This window comes from Brachyhypopomus gauderio, chromosome 5, assembly GCF_052324685.1.
Source record: "Brachyhypopomus gauderio isolate BG-103 chromosome 5, BGAUD_0.2, whole genome shotgun sequence".
NCBI lineage: Eukaryota > Metazoa > Chordata > Actinopteri > Gymnotiformes > Hypopomidae > Brachyhypopomus > Brachyhypopomus gauderio.
The window spans coordinates 20,702,944-20,719,211 of record NC_135215.1 but is presented as its reverse complement, the minus strand read 5'-3'; the positions used below and the strand labels follow the sequence as shown (position 1 = coordinate 20,719,211).

Genomic DNA, 16,268 nt, shown 5'->3' with positions numbered 1-16,268 from the left:
TGCCTGTCAAAAAAAAAGTCCATCACCCGCTATGAATGGAAGCCTTTGACTTGCATGGAAGGAATTTCACATTTTCTACGAGTAGTAGAGAATGCACTCAATAAACAAATGGAATGATCATCTAGGTATACATATGTGGTAATACTGTATTCCACATATGATTGTGTGTTGTGTTTATCATAATGTAGAGAATGACAACCGGTTATAACCAGTTATCTTTGGAAATTGAATAAATTTGTACACTAGAGGGCGCCTATGAATGAAGGCTGAAAAAGTGGAGTTGATACATTAGGGATGAATGGAGTGGAATCTGATTGGTCTGGATTCTAAATGTTGAAATTCCTGTAAGATTCTACATGCTCTAAAAATTCTGTTGATTAAATGGTTACAAGCACTGGTGTGTGTTAATTTTAACTGGCACTTATGTAAATGACCCACAAAGGATATTAGCACCTCTTCATTGTTGGGAATGAACAAATTGCCCAGCAGTACAAAGTGCTAACATACCTCTCTTTGGTTGGACACTGCCTTTGCTATAAATGGTTTTAAAAGTGTCATATCGTGAAGCCATCTGGAGTGTACTCATGCCTAAAAGAATCCCCACTTCCCACACCATTGTCACAGAGCGCTGTCACCCCTGAGGTAGTGAGCAGTCAAAATCAATCAAAATTTATTTAGGGGAGACTGGGTATGATTGTAACATGGGGAGAGTTGTAACACCATCAGTTCCACTGATCACGGATAAGATAGGAGTCATATGATCATTCCAGTATTTACCCAATTTCTCCCTGATCCCTCATGGTGAATATCAAGGCTGGAAACACACACATGCAGATTCCATCGAGAAAAAACTGATTTTGAGGTGAGAAAGTAAACTTCTGAATCAAGACTATATTTTGTTTAGTACTTATAGTATTGCAGATAAAACCATATGAATTATATTACATTAAACTATACTTCCTCAGGTAAATTGTGATGCATTTTTCTCCTGTTAATTTCAAATCACCTTGCTAATACAGCTAGTTAAACAATGGCTGACAGGGGTGGGGTGGGTTGTAACACAGCTTTAAAACGTGTTACAACCATCACCTTACATACATCTAAGAAAACTTTCTTGATTTTTAATAATTTTAAAGAAAGACATGACAGAGGTGTGCCTGCAAATGTTTTTAAAAGAAACATCTGATGAGGTCACAAAGAAGTCAGTCAGATCAGTTACACAGGGACATGGTATCTGCCATGTAACACAAACACACCCACACGCGCACACACACACACACAATGACGTTGTTTATTTGACCTATATGTTCTTTGCATGTACATTGTATTAGTGTTCATTAAGCATACATATTGTTAAATAAGTTTGTTCTAGTACACTAATTTACACACCCACACTCACACACACACGCACACATACTCCTGAGTAAAACAGAAGGTGGATATGAGTTATGGTCAGTCACAGAGAGAGAGAGACATTGTTCTGGTTATTTTATAAAAAAAAAAAAAAAAAACTATTGTTGAAGCATTTTGCATGGTGTGGCCTCTGTTTTGCTTCTTTTGTCTAATTGTTACAACTTACCCCAGCATATGTTACAACCTACCATGGTAGTGGGGTAGGTTGTAACAAGGGAATACCATGTATTTGACATCACCTCACGATGGCTGTGATATTGCAATTGAAGTTTGAATTGCTGTCATTTGTAGTAAACAAATGGGTGTACTTTGTATAAAAGTTTGAGAAGTCTAGCTCAAAAATTCAGTGGGTTACAGGTGCTGAAGCAAAAAGTGTTATAACCATCCCCGGTCTCCCCTATATAGCACTTTTTAAAACAGTTGTTATAAAGCAGCTTTACAGGTGTCAGAGTCCAAGCCCCCAGTGAGCAAGTCAAGTGCAACAATGGCAAGAAAAAAGCTCCCTAAGAACATGAGGAAGAAACCTTAAGAGGAACCAAGACTCTGGGGGGAACCCATCCTCCTCTGGCCGATGACGGTCACCACAACAACAGTAATTAAAGAGACACATAAACAAAAGTGATGGGAATGATGAATAGTTCTCATCTTTGTGTGTATTTATATACGTGTTCTCTATGTAATCTCCATGTAGACTTCTTGATTGCCAGTAATAGTACAGGGCTGTGGAGATACAGCCGTAGCAGGGGAGAATTCTGTCTTGCAGCCTTTGGGACCAGAAGGAGAACATCTGTTTTGTCACCATTAAGGTAGAGGAAGTTTAGTGACATCCAGCATTTAACATCTCTTACGCAGGCCTCAATTTTCCCGAAACTGGATTTGTCATCAGGTTTGGCTGATATGTAAAGTTGGGTATCATCTGTATAGCAGTGAAAGTTGACACTATGTTTGTTTATAACTATTCCCAACGGTAGCATGTATAATGTAAATAACAGTGATCCTAAGATGGAGTCTTGTGGGACTCCATATTTCACTTTTGTGCATTTGGAGGGAATATTATTATTATTATCTAACTACTGTTAGAAGAGGTTCAGTCACCACTGGTAATACCTCTTTGAGTAATTTTGAGGGACTTGAGTCTAATGTACAAGTAGTAGAATTTTATGATGAAATGATTAATGACTTTCTCCTTGTGGGAGTGGATGAAACCATCAAACCAACAGTGTGTTAGAGACCATCGCCCATGAAGGAGTGGATAACGTGATGGGAATTGTCACTTGGGATGATAAACACCCGGAAGACCCAGTGTCAGCGTTTATAAGCGTTTTTAGTTTCGTCCGGGGACAACCCTTGTGCTTGCTCCATGATTAGCCTTTTCGCGGTCTTGGAGTAGCCTACGTGCGTTATTGGTCGGGATTTTGGTGGATGCATACACTACACACAACATCTGGAGTCCCTCCTAAAGGGGCCTGAGCTAATCTGCTTCAAATGCGTCATGTGTGCGATAATACAATAATTTTATCTGGATATATCTGATACTCAAAATGCATGAAACAACCGGGTGTAAACGGGGACACTTTAAAACCAGATGTTATCCGAGTGTAAACGCATCCGTCCGTCAGAGTCGCATTTGACAACCAAAACACGTATCACACGACGTAACCGTACAGGAACGACAGCAAAGCGGAAATAACAACGTCGTCTTTCTTTCAATTGAAAGCATCATACACGGTTGTGATTTTCGAAGCAGCTGTAATTATTTAGGCTACGTTTAGCAATGAGGAGACACTTCGAAGTTTCCACTTGTCTCAGAAAATAGAGGTCCTTTGGACAATCCAAATACGAGTTAAACGACCAGTGTGACCACCAGGGTCTAAGGGTGTTGAATAGTGTAACAGATGTTGTCACCAAACAAACTATCGAGTTCAACTGTTATAAACTCGAACGTGTTTTTGTTTGTTTTGCTTTGTTTTGTTTTTGTTACTGAAATGCAGATTTGAAGTTGTTTTGATAAGATCACTAATCTGGCACTGACTCTGTGGAACACAATTTTACAGCATTACTATCAGTGATAATGTAGACAAAGATATGAATGACTTCAGAGCGTCATCCTTCAGGGTGGCCACTGACGCTGAATGAAGGTTGCAGAACGGAACCAACATTTTCATACAGCTGTACATCACATTATCACTTATTTTTCTATTCAGTCACGTATTTTCGCAAATGACAAAGGTAGCTTATGCGCTGCAAAGTTTTCGGGTTTTAATCATTTAAGGTATGCACGGCTATTTCTTAGGAAATTCATGCCATTATTACATAAATCAGGCATGAATGTCTTCTTACAATAATGTCATATCCATATTACAAAAACACCAGATTGCAGCATTATATGGGGGGACTGCGTACTTGGTATTTCATTAATCCATTTTGACTTAAGAAACTCTCATTGCGCTCCCCCGCCGCTCTGTCAGACGAATGGGAGCGCCTTGACCAATATGGAACATTGTCGAGGGTGCTCAACGACATTTTCTTCGATTAACTCAGATTTCGATTTCTTAGAAGACCAAACGCGAGATTATGTCGTCACGTGACAATATCTCTGACCAGAAATTACATTGATCGGTTTTGCATATCCATGCCATCGACATCTTGTCGCGGTTCAAGCAAGATTTTGTAAGGATGGTGCAAATAGGTAAAAATGGAGAAAACATGGTCGGAACGAGGGACCTTTCGATAAAAAAGAAAGCTTTTTCAACAAGGTGAGGTATGTACCTGCAATATTATTCCTTTACATGTGTTAAGAGTAGAATTTATAGAAGGCACTGGAAAACAGTCGGTCATTTTTGCTATGTGCGTGAGAGATCTTGTTGACAGCTATGATAACAGTCACAATAATTACAAACACGGTCTAATGTGTGAGCAATATTGAATAAATTCGTACTTGTACATCGCGTTTTAAAGTAGAGGTTTCTCAAATCTTATTTTATTTATGTCAAGTGTGCTTTCTCCCAACAGTTTATCGGTTCTTCCAACCGATTTTTTAATCGGTGATTATGCATTTTTGGCTAAACAGGCAACATGTTCTCAGTGGAATAAATAAACAAATAAACCTTAAATTAATTAATTCAATCTGTGCCAACAAAACGTTATGCGCACGTGAGTCACCAAGTTCAAGTGACGTTTGCATGAATGATTAATGACAGTAGAGTATTTGAGAAAGACTGGTTCTAGCTCATTTTTAGGCAGCATTAACCTTAAACACGACAGAAGCTACATCTGGTCATTGTCCCAGCCTTGGATGGATATATAGTAATATATATATATTCCAGATACCCAAAGCAAAGCGACTGTGTGTGGGAACAGCTTCCCAACAGTGGCCTTCTGCACTGGGCTCGTCTGAGAGCTGCTAATACGCGAGAGATGCTGGGAGACCTGAGAGAGGTTGCCAAGGGAATAGAGAAAAGGGGCCACTAGTGTAAACACGACATCGAGATAAGCACATCCGCGCATGTGGGACACGAACGCGCGCAAGGCCCGCAGAGAAATAAACCCTGTCCTCTTGACGCCAGTCTTTCATGTACATTCTCTGAATGCTGTTCACGGAGCAATGAGGGTATGGTCGGGAATACTGTTCGTGCCTAAAGTGAAACGACAGCCACCTGATAGTACTGTTTTAATTTCAGACTATGCTCTGTTCAACAAGTGAATAGATGCCATGACGTATTAGTGAGTTCATGTGATTATTTGAAACATAACTTGACCTGTCCAGAGCCGTCGGTAAGTACAAAATAAACATAAATATAAAAAATATTTATAGGCATATATTGTTTGAATGTGTTAAAACTGCACACTAATTAGACACCCACTGACATCCAAGCATTTAAGATTATATCCTAGGATGATATACGTAATTATGTGTAATTATTTTTTTCGAAAATTCTACATCGCCAGTTTTTTTACTAGTGTCCAAATCTGAGATATATCTCTGTTTGTTTATATTTCTAACCATCCATCCATCCATCAATTTACCTTCTAAATAACCTAATTTGAATACATATTGTTTAAGTGTTTTTATGTTGTTTATTAGATGTTCCTATGTCTGCACAGGATTTCTCCGTTATATTTTTGAACAATAGAAACACTTCTATTAATCTCAACGCAGATCGTTCAGTTCTGTTCAGAGCACCATGGAGCTCTACTGCAGTTCACCAATTAATTGTGCTGACAGCACATCCTTCACTTTATTACATTCACAAAAGGAGATGTAGGATGCCACTCCTAGCAGTCATTACTGGAGTGTGACTACAACTTCATTAAACATTTGCTCCTGTCAGTTCTATTCCCCAGCTGCCCAGATGAGTAGGTGCGGCGGTCTGCTGAGGCAGGAAAATCTTAACTAGCCAAAATGTCCTCACATCACCCTGATTGCACCTGCACTGCTTCCACTTCGTAGCACAGAACCTCAGTGGGAGTGTAACAATGCTGGAGAACGCATTATCCTGCAGACACAAAAGACTAATGTTGTTCAGCTCTGCATACTGGATGTAGCCTGGATTGTATTGCCATGGAAACATATTTTTTTGCCCTTTAAGGGAAAATTGGACTGCTAAAGCAACAAGCAACAGTCCTTGTGTTTCATGAACAACATTTTGGCATTTAGGACATTTACACACATGCACTGTATAAATATAGATATTTAATTTTAAAATTGTTAGGAAACACCAGAATATATGAAAACATTTTTAAAGACTGGGCATTTTGTTGTTATTTTGTTGTTATTTCTCTGTATTCCAGCGCAGTGCATTTTAAATGAAATGACCATGAGCTTAAAGTATTCAATATCAGTGTACATTCAAGGGAGCGCATGTCTTCATTAACTGAATGGTGTGGGGATTACATTTCTCCAGTACATAGCCATTCCACTTAGGGGGGCAGTAGTAATCAGTTGTGCAGTTGTTTGTTGGCTATGCATTACTGCATTATTAATAAATAAATGAACAGATAAAACAAATGACAAGTCTGGACTTTATTCTAAATATGACGTTTGCAGCTGCACCCAGTGCTGTGATCCCTCAGCTTGAGAACCAGAGAAACGTCGGTAGCAGTAAAGCTGAAAATTTGAATAAATCAATCTCAGGCAGAACAGTGTGTGCTGCAGTTGAGAGTGTACAGATTAGCTTAGTAATACCAAGGGTAAACCTTAGTAGTCAATGAACACATATTTTCAAAGAACACCTTTGAGTTGATCAACAGGTTGAGGACACTCTCTCTCTGAGTGGTGAGCAGTGTGTTGTGAAAAGCGCTATACAAATATATTTGATTTGATTTGATTTGATTTGAGTAGTCCTGTTAGCTCATATTCCTCAAAAACACCAGTTGGTGTTTAAAATGCAAGAGGACTGTGACCTGAAACGCACTGCTAAAGCAACTACAATGTTTTTCAAAGCCAAAATGTGGAATATCCTATAAGCCAAAAAGCTCCCATACCAAACTACAAAGGAATGCACCCTGGTGATGCCAAAGGGTTACAAACGTCTGATATCAAAAGGACATTGTAACATGGTGCTAAACGTAATGATTTATTTACGATTATAGTAATTTCTCCAATTACTTGGTCACTTCTCTGTTCTGAAAGACCATAGCTTCTATATATGTAGTCTATATATGGTTAATTACAATATAGACATTAACAATCTTAAAGCAGTTGACATTAGTCACTTTATTGTGACTAATGTCAACTGCTTTAAGATTGTTAATGTCTATATTGTAATTAACGTTGTTGGAGTACAGAGGCACAACGATACTGCTTCAGTGTCAAAGCACTTGTGTCTGCCTGCACTGTAAATACACTCAGTGTATTAATGTTGTACAGGATAGATGGAGATAAAATCTGTCGCATACAAAAACAAATCAGTATGCTTGCAACATACTTGCTAGCTCTGGCACTAGTCTCCAAGCTCCAAATAATATTTGCTTTGTGTTCTAGGTGGAGACGCTTCAATTCATGACAGTCTACTGTACATTACAGGTTTGAGCTGACACAGCTACAGAAATGGTGTATGCTCTGCCAGCAGATAGCGTGAACCCTTCCCTGCACTCAACACTCCTGATGCAGAACAATTCAGAGAGGGACAACTCCTCAGTCCTCCCAGCAGGCGTCCCAACAGCCTCCTGCGATCTGGACCCCTCCCTGTCCTCTCTCCCTAATGGCACCCAGGCCTCCTACGAGCTGACCCCGGCGGAGGTGACCGTTCTCGGGCTGATCTTCGGTCTGCTCTGGCTGGTCTCCGTGCTGGGCAATGCCCTGGTGTGCCTGGTCATCCACCGCAGCCGCAGGACGCAGTCCACCACCAACTATTTTGTGGTGTCTATGGCATGCGCGGACCTGCTGCTGAGCCTGGGCTGTGCTCCGTTCATCCTGCTCCAGGTCTCTTCGGGACACTGGCCTCTGAGTGCAGCTGCCTGCAAGGCGGTGCGCTATGTCCAACACTTGTGCCCCGGTGTGCAGATGTACGTGCTCCTGTCCATCTGCGTGGACCGCTTTTACACCATTGTCTACCCGTTGAGTTTTAAAGTGTCTCGGGAGAAGGCCAAACGCATGATCTTGGCCTCCTGGCTTTTCGACGCGGCCTTCATCTCGCCGTGCCTCTTCTTCTACGGATCCTCATCGGCAATAGTGGAGAGGCACTGCGAGTTCTTCCTTCCAGACTCCTGGGACGGATTGGCCTACTCGGTGGTCCATCTGCTGTTTGGGTTCCTGGCACCATCGCTCCTCATCTTGTCCTTCTACCAGAGGGTGGTGCGCTACATATGGAGGATAAGCGCAGATGGACGCATGGTGCGCCGGACCATGAACATCGTCCCTAGGACTAAAGTGAAAACCATCAAGATGTTCCTCATGCTCAACACTGTCTTCCTCCTCACCTGGACACCCTTCTATGTGTCCCAGCTGTGGCACCCTCGTGAGGCCGCTGGCCCTGGCAGACAGGGGGTGCTGTTCTTCATTGCGATTGCCTGGATGTCTTTTAGCTCCACAGCATCGAAGCCCACACTGTACTCCGTGTACAATGCTAACTTCAGGCGAGGCATGCGAGAGACATTCTGCATGTCGTCGATGAAGTGCTATCGAAGCAACGCTTACACAATCACTGCCAGTTCACGAATGGCCAAAAAAAACTATGTGGGTGTGGTTGACTTGCCTGCCCCAGCGAAGACTCTCATCAAAGATTCTGTTTATGACACATTTGACCGAGAAGCAAAAGAGAAAAAACTGGCATGGCCTATAAGTGTCAACCCACCAAATACATTTGTATGAACTGTCACTCCAAGCAGTGACCATCAGGGGAGACATTTTAACTTAAAGTAATTTTAATTTATTAAAACTTAAATGTTAAATACACAGTGGTAACTCAGGTTCGCATTTGTGACATTGTCAAACATGTCTAGCAGCAAAGAGTGCAAATGTTCTACAGTGCTAAATGTGTTGTAGTTATTCAGACTGAGTTGGACAAGAAGGAAATATCAGTAGAAAATGTTTGTTTCAAACCTTGTTCATGTGTCCTGCCATTTTAACTTACAGTAGCTTACAGCAGCCAATTGCCTGTCACAGCTAATGTATTTGTGTTGTCTGTAGTACGTAAAAAAAGCTAAACTGCTTGTAATTTGTTTCCTGTGATCATACATTTCATAAAGCAAAATAGAACCAGTAGGTTGGATGTTATTTCTGGGAGCAGAAATGAACTAACAGGCAGTGTCTAGTTTTTATGTACATGCAATTTACATTTGTTCTAACCCTGTGGTAAGTCTGTAGGAACCATGGTGACTAACTTATGGTGAGAGGTCAAATAAGAGTTGAGGCATGTCCATTGCTTCGGCTCCATTCGAGGCTGGGGCCATTTCCTGATGCTACTGCAGCTGCGATACTTAATACCATGGAGTGTTACTTTCTATACGAAACAAAAACCTTATTCCTGCATATGTCCACAACTTTGTTCGCAAGCCTTTTATTTAAAAAGTGGTGAGCAATGAATAAAGAATTTGGTTGTATATGAAGGGCAGGATCAGTTTCTTAATTCTTAAAGATGTTCCATTAAGCCAAATTTATTTTTGCAGTGTTCAACAGTTATAAGATAATAATTAAATAGGCCAAAACATTCCATGTAAAACTAAAAGTTAGCCTCATCATGGTGTCTAGCAGGACATTTCAGTCAATTTACAACTAGTTTTACATCATATTTTAGTGACATTTATAAAATGAACACAAGAAAACAATAATAAAAGCCTCTGCAATTCTAACATATTCTCTCCATATCTTTGATAAGCCTATGTGACATTTCCAGCTAAACATTTCATGCCTTTGGTAGCATGTTGTTATTCATTATGAGTCTAAGGACATAATCCAAAATTAAATGAGCACTACCAAACCCTTCATTTTCAATTTTCTCATCATGAAGTGACATAATGCTAAAATAATGAACATAATGATCATTCTATATATGAATTGCAAATATTTAAGGGGCATATTACTGAATCATGTACTGAAGCATTTAACCAAGGAATTTTGATGGGAAATCTATGTTCCTTTGTATAAGGACATAATAGGTTAAAACAAGGGCTCTTTGAGAAAAGATTTATGTGCACATTCATGCCCCCTAGTGTAATTCAAGTGTGGGACCAACAATTAACCAAACACAGACAACGGAGGTATGAGACATTCAGCTTTAATAGTAACAAAGTATTTGCACATACATGGTAATTATGTTTCATAAACAAATAATTTCAGCATTCTCCAATAGATCTCTACATAGTTTGAGATATAAATATAAAAATATACATTTTTATGCTAAATATTATGACATCCTTGGAAACAGGCAGGAAACTGGAAACAAATATTTTAAAACATGCTATGTGTATTTTGACAGCAAATGACTAATCCAGCCATTAAGCTTTATTATATTTTGCAGGTGTTCCTCTGAAATTAGATTTTTCATTGCAGTTTGTGCAGGTTAAATATGAATGTTTGATACACTGACAATCTGTTCTTCTAAAAACAATATGTTAACAAACATCTAACATGTAATGCATCCTTACTACAGCTTTGCATTTCACAGAATTAATCTGCTGGAGATTTACCGAATTTCGATTATACCAATTATACATAAATTATTTCAGTGCAGTGTCTGTATTGGGGTCTTTAACACTGAACACAAAGGAAGTTTCACTGAAACAATTAGTAACATTAAGATTAATGTTTTTTGTTGGTTCAATAATTCAATAACATGATCTAGATTCCCATCATTAAGGCTAACATGAGAAACAAAACTGACTGAAAAAAGCACAACACAGGACTTAATGCAAAGTTTAAATCACAGACTAGACTTAAGAACAACAAAAAAAAACTGAATGGGTCAATATAGAATTACTGTACCTTACTTTTACAAGTAGGAGACAGAGAACTGTGACAATCACGAAAGGATTACAGCGATACTGCATTTAGATTTGACCTAGCAAAGCTTAGACCATTTCTCATCACACATATCAACTGCACCTCTACACAAACAAGCATTTAAGGTCTTTTGTAGTCGTGTTTTGATTTATTGGGGGAGGGGCAAAGTGCATCAGGTTTCAGTTATGGAATGCACACATGCAACAACTGATTCCAACCCTTTATTTTGCATCACCCCTTGGAAGATTGGGGCAGGGGAGGGGGTGATTGGGGCTTTAACCAGTGCTTTGCAAATCTTCAAAGTTCTTTAAAGTGCTTAGAGCAATGCTGAGTTTGTCAGCACCCACGTTGTGTATGACTTATTTGTCTTTGGAGGGATTATGGCATTTGTGATTATTGCACAAGTTTGTAGCCATGTGTTCATGATCTTTCATAACAACTCATTTGGAGTCTGGAAGAATTGTTAGCATAACACTTCAGTTTCTTCACCTGAAACACACTGATAGCTTTCCATTTGTTCTAAATCCGAGAAAACTTATGGAAATAAGTGAAAATCCTCCATGTCTGCATCAGCCCAAAGGACGGGCATCACAATACAGTACTGTGTACTTTCTTATTAAGAGAGTTAGTGTTCCTTACTGTGTTTTCTCCAAAAAACACAGAAATCATGTGAGCCAATAAATGTTTACCATCTGACTGTACCTTCAGAGTTTATCATCAGCTCTATATGATTCATTCATTCTCTTGTCTTTTCCATGATAGAGAGAGCATGTGAAAAACATTTAATAAGCATTTGACTTCACCTAAGCCGACTTGCTCTGGCTGATCCCTGTTGAGTTGTACTTGCCATTTTTCGGTGTTTTGGTGCTGGTGCTTTGGGGGGTTTTCTGATCATCACCAGTCAAAAGAGCCTTGATTTCTGAAGGAATTTTTCCTTGGTCCATGGCAATGCACCACTGCTTGTACTAGTAGATAAAAAAAGAACCCAGAAAATAACTAAAGCATAATGTTACTGTTCATAAATTTGAAAAACAGTGATCAATTACGATGCCTGATGCTGCAAGTGTACTGTGTACATCTCTTAGAAAACATCTGAATTACTGAACATTAAGAATTTGTTAGGAGACCCCCACCATTTCTAGCTCTTCTCTCAGGGCACAGATGGCTCTCTCTTTGCTGGAGACCAGTTCCTCTAGGTACTGGTAGCGCAGTTTCTTCCTGGCCCGACATTCTCTTGCACTCTGTCTGCTTCGTTCTAGTTTTGCCTTTAAATCAATCTTGGCAGGTTTACGACCACGTTTCCCCGGTTTCTTGACTTTTCCACCAACCATCTGTTCAGGATAAGGCCACATGTTAACAACAAAAGAAACATGGAATAATTAAAATAATAATACAACATAGTAGTAACAAAAATGTATAACGTATTCATGACACGAATGTGTCGTTGTTCATAAATGTTTTGTAACATATCCAGCTATCTGACACGCTATCTAGATTCATTTAAAATGGCAATGTTTGATAGTTAAGTTAAAAACATCTCTAGCCAGCGTAGCTAGTTAGCTAAGATAAAGTACTTCGTGAGCTTAACTAGCTAAGTTGGCTAACCTACACAGTAAACAGAGTAGTCTTATTTTTACTAATGTTAAGCGTCTAGATGGTTAGCTAACCAACAAGCCTTTATATTGGTACAAAGTTCTCATATATCCATCAAACTAACCCATAGTGTTCAATAAACTTCCAGTAGGCTAACATAGCTATGCTTGTTCGCCAACTTTTGACATTCGGCGACACCAACAGTGGTCAAACTTCCTTCTTACAAGCCGTTTCAACCTAATTAATACAATCAATGCAAACTACAATAAAGGCCTCGTAGCTACGTGTTACAGACCAATAACTGCAGCGGTGTAGTTTCATGTAGCTCACCTTGTTCTCATCCATTTTGACCCACACTCGAGTAACTACAGTTTGCTTCGCTAGCTAACTAGCTTGTTAGCTAACCAACAACCAAAATTGACTTCGCAAACTACACGCGTAGGTAGCCTGCTATGCTTTTCCTTCAGTCAGTATGGATGCAGTGTTCACAAGTCACGGGTTTATTTCTTCTATATACGAAAATCTTCAGCAAAACGATTATGCAAAAGACCTTAGTACAGAATGTTTTTAGCATCGCTTCCACCTAGCTAACTGTGTTTTCATCACCATCACGCCTTCTGTGTGCAGTGCATGCTGGTAGTTTGAGTCAGAGCTTGTGTGGCGTGAAAGACGACGCTTCCTGAACCAATGTCACGACTTCGTGCGTAAGAAAGCTAATGTAGAACACAAACAACCTAGCTAAAATGTTAGGATACAAGTTTACATTGATTATATCGAATTCACTCTCACAATATTTAATTTTTTGGCTGAACCAGACTAGTTTGGCGCGAATGGAAGTTCAGTTCAGTTTGGGCTGGAACGGCAGATCCTAGATCCATGATTGTTCATTCGATTAAAGTCGTTGAGAAGCAGCATGGAAACCAAGGAGGTACTCCTGAATCACCGAGATCAACCGAGAATGCCCACGCTTCCAACACCAGCAGCCCTCGTTGATGCCAGTCGCATGAATAATAAAGACTAATAATAAGAGTGAGGGGGAAATGGTGCAACGTGGATTATATTAAACGTCGGCAAGGTCAGGGTATAGAGGCAATAGTGTCAAGATCAGAGTAGGGCCAATTGAAATAAAAGAAACTAATAGCAAAATATAAGTTATATAGTTAATAAGAATAAGGGTACATTGAAAACTGCAACCCTAGAGAATCAAGTCTAGTCTCGAATTCACAGAGGGTTCCGGCGCAAACTGCATCTTGCGGAAGCGCATTCTGTGACGCGCCGTGACAGCCTGCCGCTCTCGTGGAAACAAGGTATACACAGAATATGCTGGTTTTGATTCGCTGGTTTACATTGTTGAAGACAATAAAATATAGAATGCAATCAAATAAAGCAAGTGGATTTTTCTTAGCGCGCACAACACCTGAAACTGAAAGAAAATATTTAAGGATTTAAACCTGCGACTCCCCCAACCCCCCAGAGATACTGTAGGGAACACGAAGCCTCACTCTACTAAATGTTCTTACAGGAATATAGGGTTAACATTTAAATAAATGCTGCGTGCTGGCAGTGCTATGCTGAGGGTACGTTAACCCACGTCCTATGATGCTGTCAGAAAGTTCTGGACTTTTCGACAGCAGTTAATGATTGTATTCAGTGAACTGTTGGTTGGAAAATCCCTTTTTGCATTGTTTATTTTTGTTGGTACTTATCAACTCTAGTACACACAATTCCCTCTATCTATACTAAATAGGTTGAGACTGCTCTTTGGTTGTATAGATTGCTCGTCCAAGAGTGGAAATCAGTTCATACACTATCAGGCATATTCCTGGCCTACCGATATGCTTGCGCAACCTGGTCCCATTTCAGCCTCTCTTTTCTATTCTTTTCTGTACTGAACTTTTAGTCTTTAAGAGTGGTATTTTATGTTGCATATGTTAACATTGTCACATAATCCCTGTTTTAGGTTTGGTTAAATATTTTATTTTAAAATAGTCAAAAGATGAATTACATAAATCTCTGATGTGTGCTGACAATTGTGTAACTATATTGTCCATTACAGGGTTTTTTTCAAAATTCCCCACAGTGTAATATTATAAAACATATTATCAAATTTCTTTGGTTATCTGTATTACATTTAAATTACACCAACATCACAACTTGGATCAAAAACAACATTCTGATTACATCTGGAGTACAAAAAGGGACGCAATCTTTTGAAAGCTAACCAGGCAACATAAACATCACACATTATAATGATGAGTACAATCACTTAAATAGTCAGTCAGCATTTGTGCTGTCTGGGACTCAATCCTTGTTGTTAACAACACCTTGTGGTAACTGCTGTACCTTATGGAGCACTCATTTTAAGTTAAAGTTGTGTAGAACTCACACAACTGGTTTATTATTTTGCCCAGTGCTAAGCTAAAACACAAGCTGTATCCCAATTTTGTGTAACATACTTGCATTTGGCCCATGTACTGGCTAGAATAAAGTTATTAATCCCTATGATCATGTGAGTAGAGATTTGGCTATTCAGTTTGGTTAGTCATAATAATTGCTTCAATATGAAAACTCCTTCAGTCTCAACCCTAGCCCTCAGGTCCATGTACACAGCACCATAGACATCACTATTTTATCAACATTAACACCTGAAGATTCATTTCAGTGGGGACAAATCATAGAAACAACACTGTTATTTCCATTTGTAGGTGTGCATCGATACAAAAAGAGGACCAACTATCATGTAGGCAACATTCACATTATAAATCACATCATACACCAAAACCTGTTTATATCTATTATCGCACTTTCAGTTTGCTGGTGTGTTTCTGTCTATTTGGCAGTTGCATCTTCATGAGCACTTCCAGCATGTATAAATGGATAGTAAAATAAAGTCATTGTGAGTCTCCCAGTCAGTTGCAATATGGCATAACACACTTAATAGGGTTACTTTCACAATCATGTACTGGGAATTAAAGAATCAAAATCCAAATTATACAAGCATCATTTGGAATGTTTATCATATGGTAGTGACATGCCAATGTAAGAAATTTGACAATTTTCGAAGTGATTTTCTGAGAGAATAAGTATATATGCTACAATGTCAAAGCAGGTTGATGAACAAATGAGGAACATCTAAAGCACAGATTATAGGTTATGGACAGAATAATAGTTCTCTCTAAGGGGTACTTCCATTATCTATATGTTTCCTTTAAAGAACACATGTTTTTATGCCCTTTTCTGTTATCAAAGCCTGTGTGCCTTAAGAGACATGAAACTTGACTCAGCATGGGGGTTGCTCACAGCTCTTTGATAGCTTTAGGCTGTAAGGCAAGGCAAGTTTATTTGTATAGTGCTTTTCATACACAGATGCAATTCAAAGTGCTTTACAAAGACATAAACATTTAAATAATAAAGCTTATTACATCCTGACATTCCCACAGGAAGAAAAAATACAAATGAATAAAAAAATGAAATAATGTATAGAAAGAAATTGAATTAAAAGAGGAAAAACACAATTAATGAACACTAAATAAATGAACACTAAATAACACAAAAGAAAGTAACTTTAAATAAAATGGTATTAAGAAAATAGAGGCTGAATAAAAATGATTAGTTAAATAATTAGACTGAAGGCTCCCTTCCTTCATGTTAAGTACTCTCACTCTGTGGCCTTTTAACAGGTCAGTCTTCAAGATGTCTAATAGTCCTGTATTTTTCCAGCCTATCTGTAATGTAATTAGGTATAGTACTATTGTACTCAAGTGTTGTGTGTGATGTGTTCATACCAGGAGTATTACTGGACTGATGTGTTCATACCAGG

The 16,268-nt window shown here is 39.0% G+C and overlaps 2 protein-coding genes across 7 annotated transcripts; one reads left to right on the top strand and one right to left on the bottom strand.

Moving 5' to 3' along the window:
• The first annotated feature begins 3,411 nt into the window (after nt 1-3,411).
• On the top strand, nt 3,412-9,649 carry gpr19 (G protein-coupled receptor 19). Of its 6 annotated transcripts, none has more exons than XM_077006391.1 (2): nt 3,412-4,169; nt 7,439-9,648. In XM_077006391.1, exon 2 carries the CDS (start codon nt 7,463-7,465, stop codon nt 8,723-8,725), a length of 1,263 nt encoding a protein of 420 aa, XP_076862506.1. In that variant the 5' UTR covers nt 3,412-4,169; nt 7,439-7,462; the 3' UTR covers nt 8,726-9,648. The 6 variants fall into 6 exon arrangements, with proteins under 6 accessions (XP_076862506.1, XP_076862507.1, XP_076862505.1 ...); XM_077006392.1 differs by having other exon boundaries at nt 3,413-4,174; nt 7,485-9,649; XM_077006390.1 differs by having other exon boundaries at nt 3,413-4,174.
• A 471-nt stretch (nt 9,650-10,120) lies between these two features.
• crebl2 (cAMP responsive element binding protein-like 2) lies at nt 10,121-13,337 on the bottom strand. The gene is made up of 3 exons (XM_077006386.1): nt 12,779-13,337; nt 11,989-12,186; nt 10,121-11,820 (listed from the first exon to the last, which is right to left on the bottom strand). The coding sequence occupies exons 1-3, from the start codon at nt 12,791-12,793 to the stop codon at nt 11,659-11,661; spliced, it is 375 nt and encodes a 124-aa protein (XP_076862501.1). The 5' UTR covers nt 12,794-13,337; the 3' UTR covers nt 10,121-11,658.
• Between the last annotated feature and the right edge of the window lie 2,931 nt (nt 13,338-16,268).

Coding starts and splice junctions, on each gene's coding strand:
- gpr19 (XM_077006391.1), top strand. CDS start 7,463: ATGGTGTATGCTCTGCCAGCAGATAGCGTGAACCCTTCCCTGCACTCA.
- crebl2 (XM_077006386.1), bottom strand. Junction 11,821..11,988: donor TGAGAGAAGAGCTAGAAATG/GTGGGGGTCTCC, acceptor TTTATCTACTAG/TACAAGCAGTGGTGCATTGC.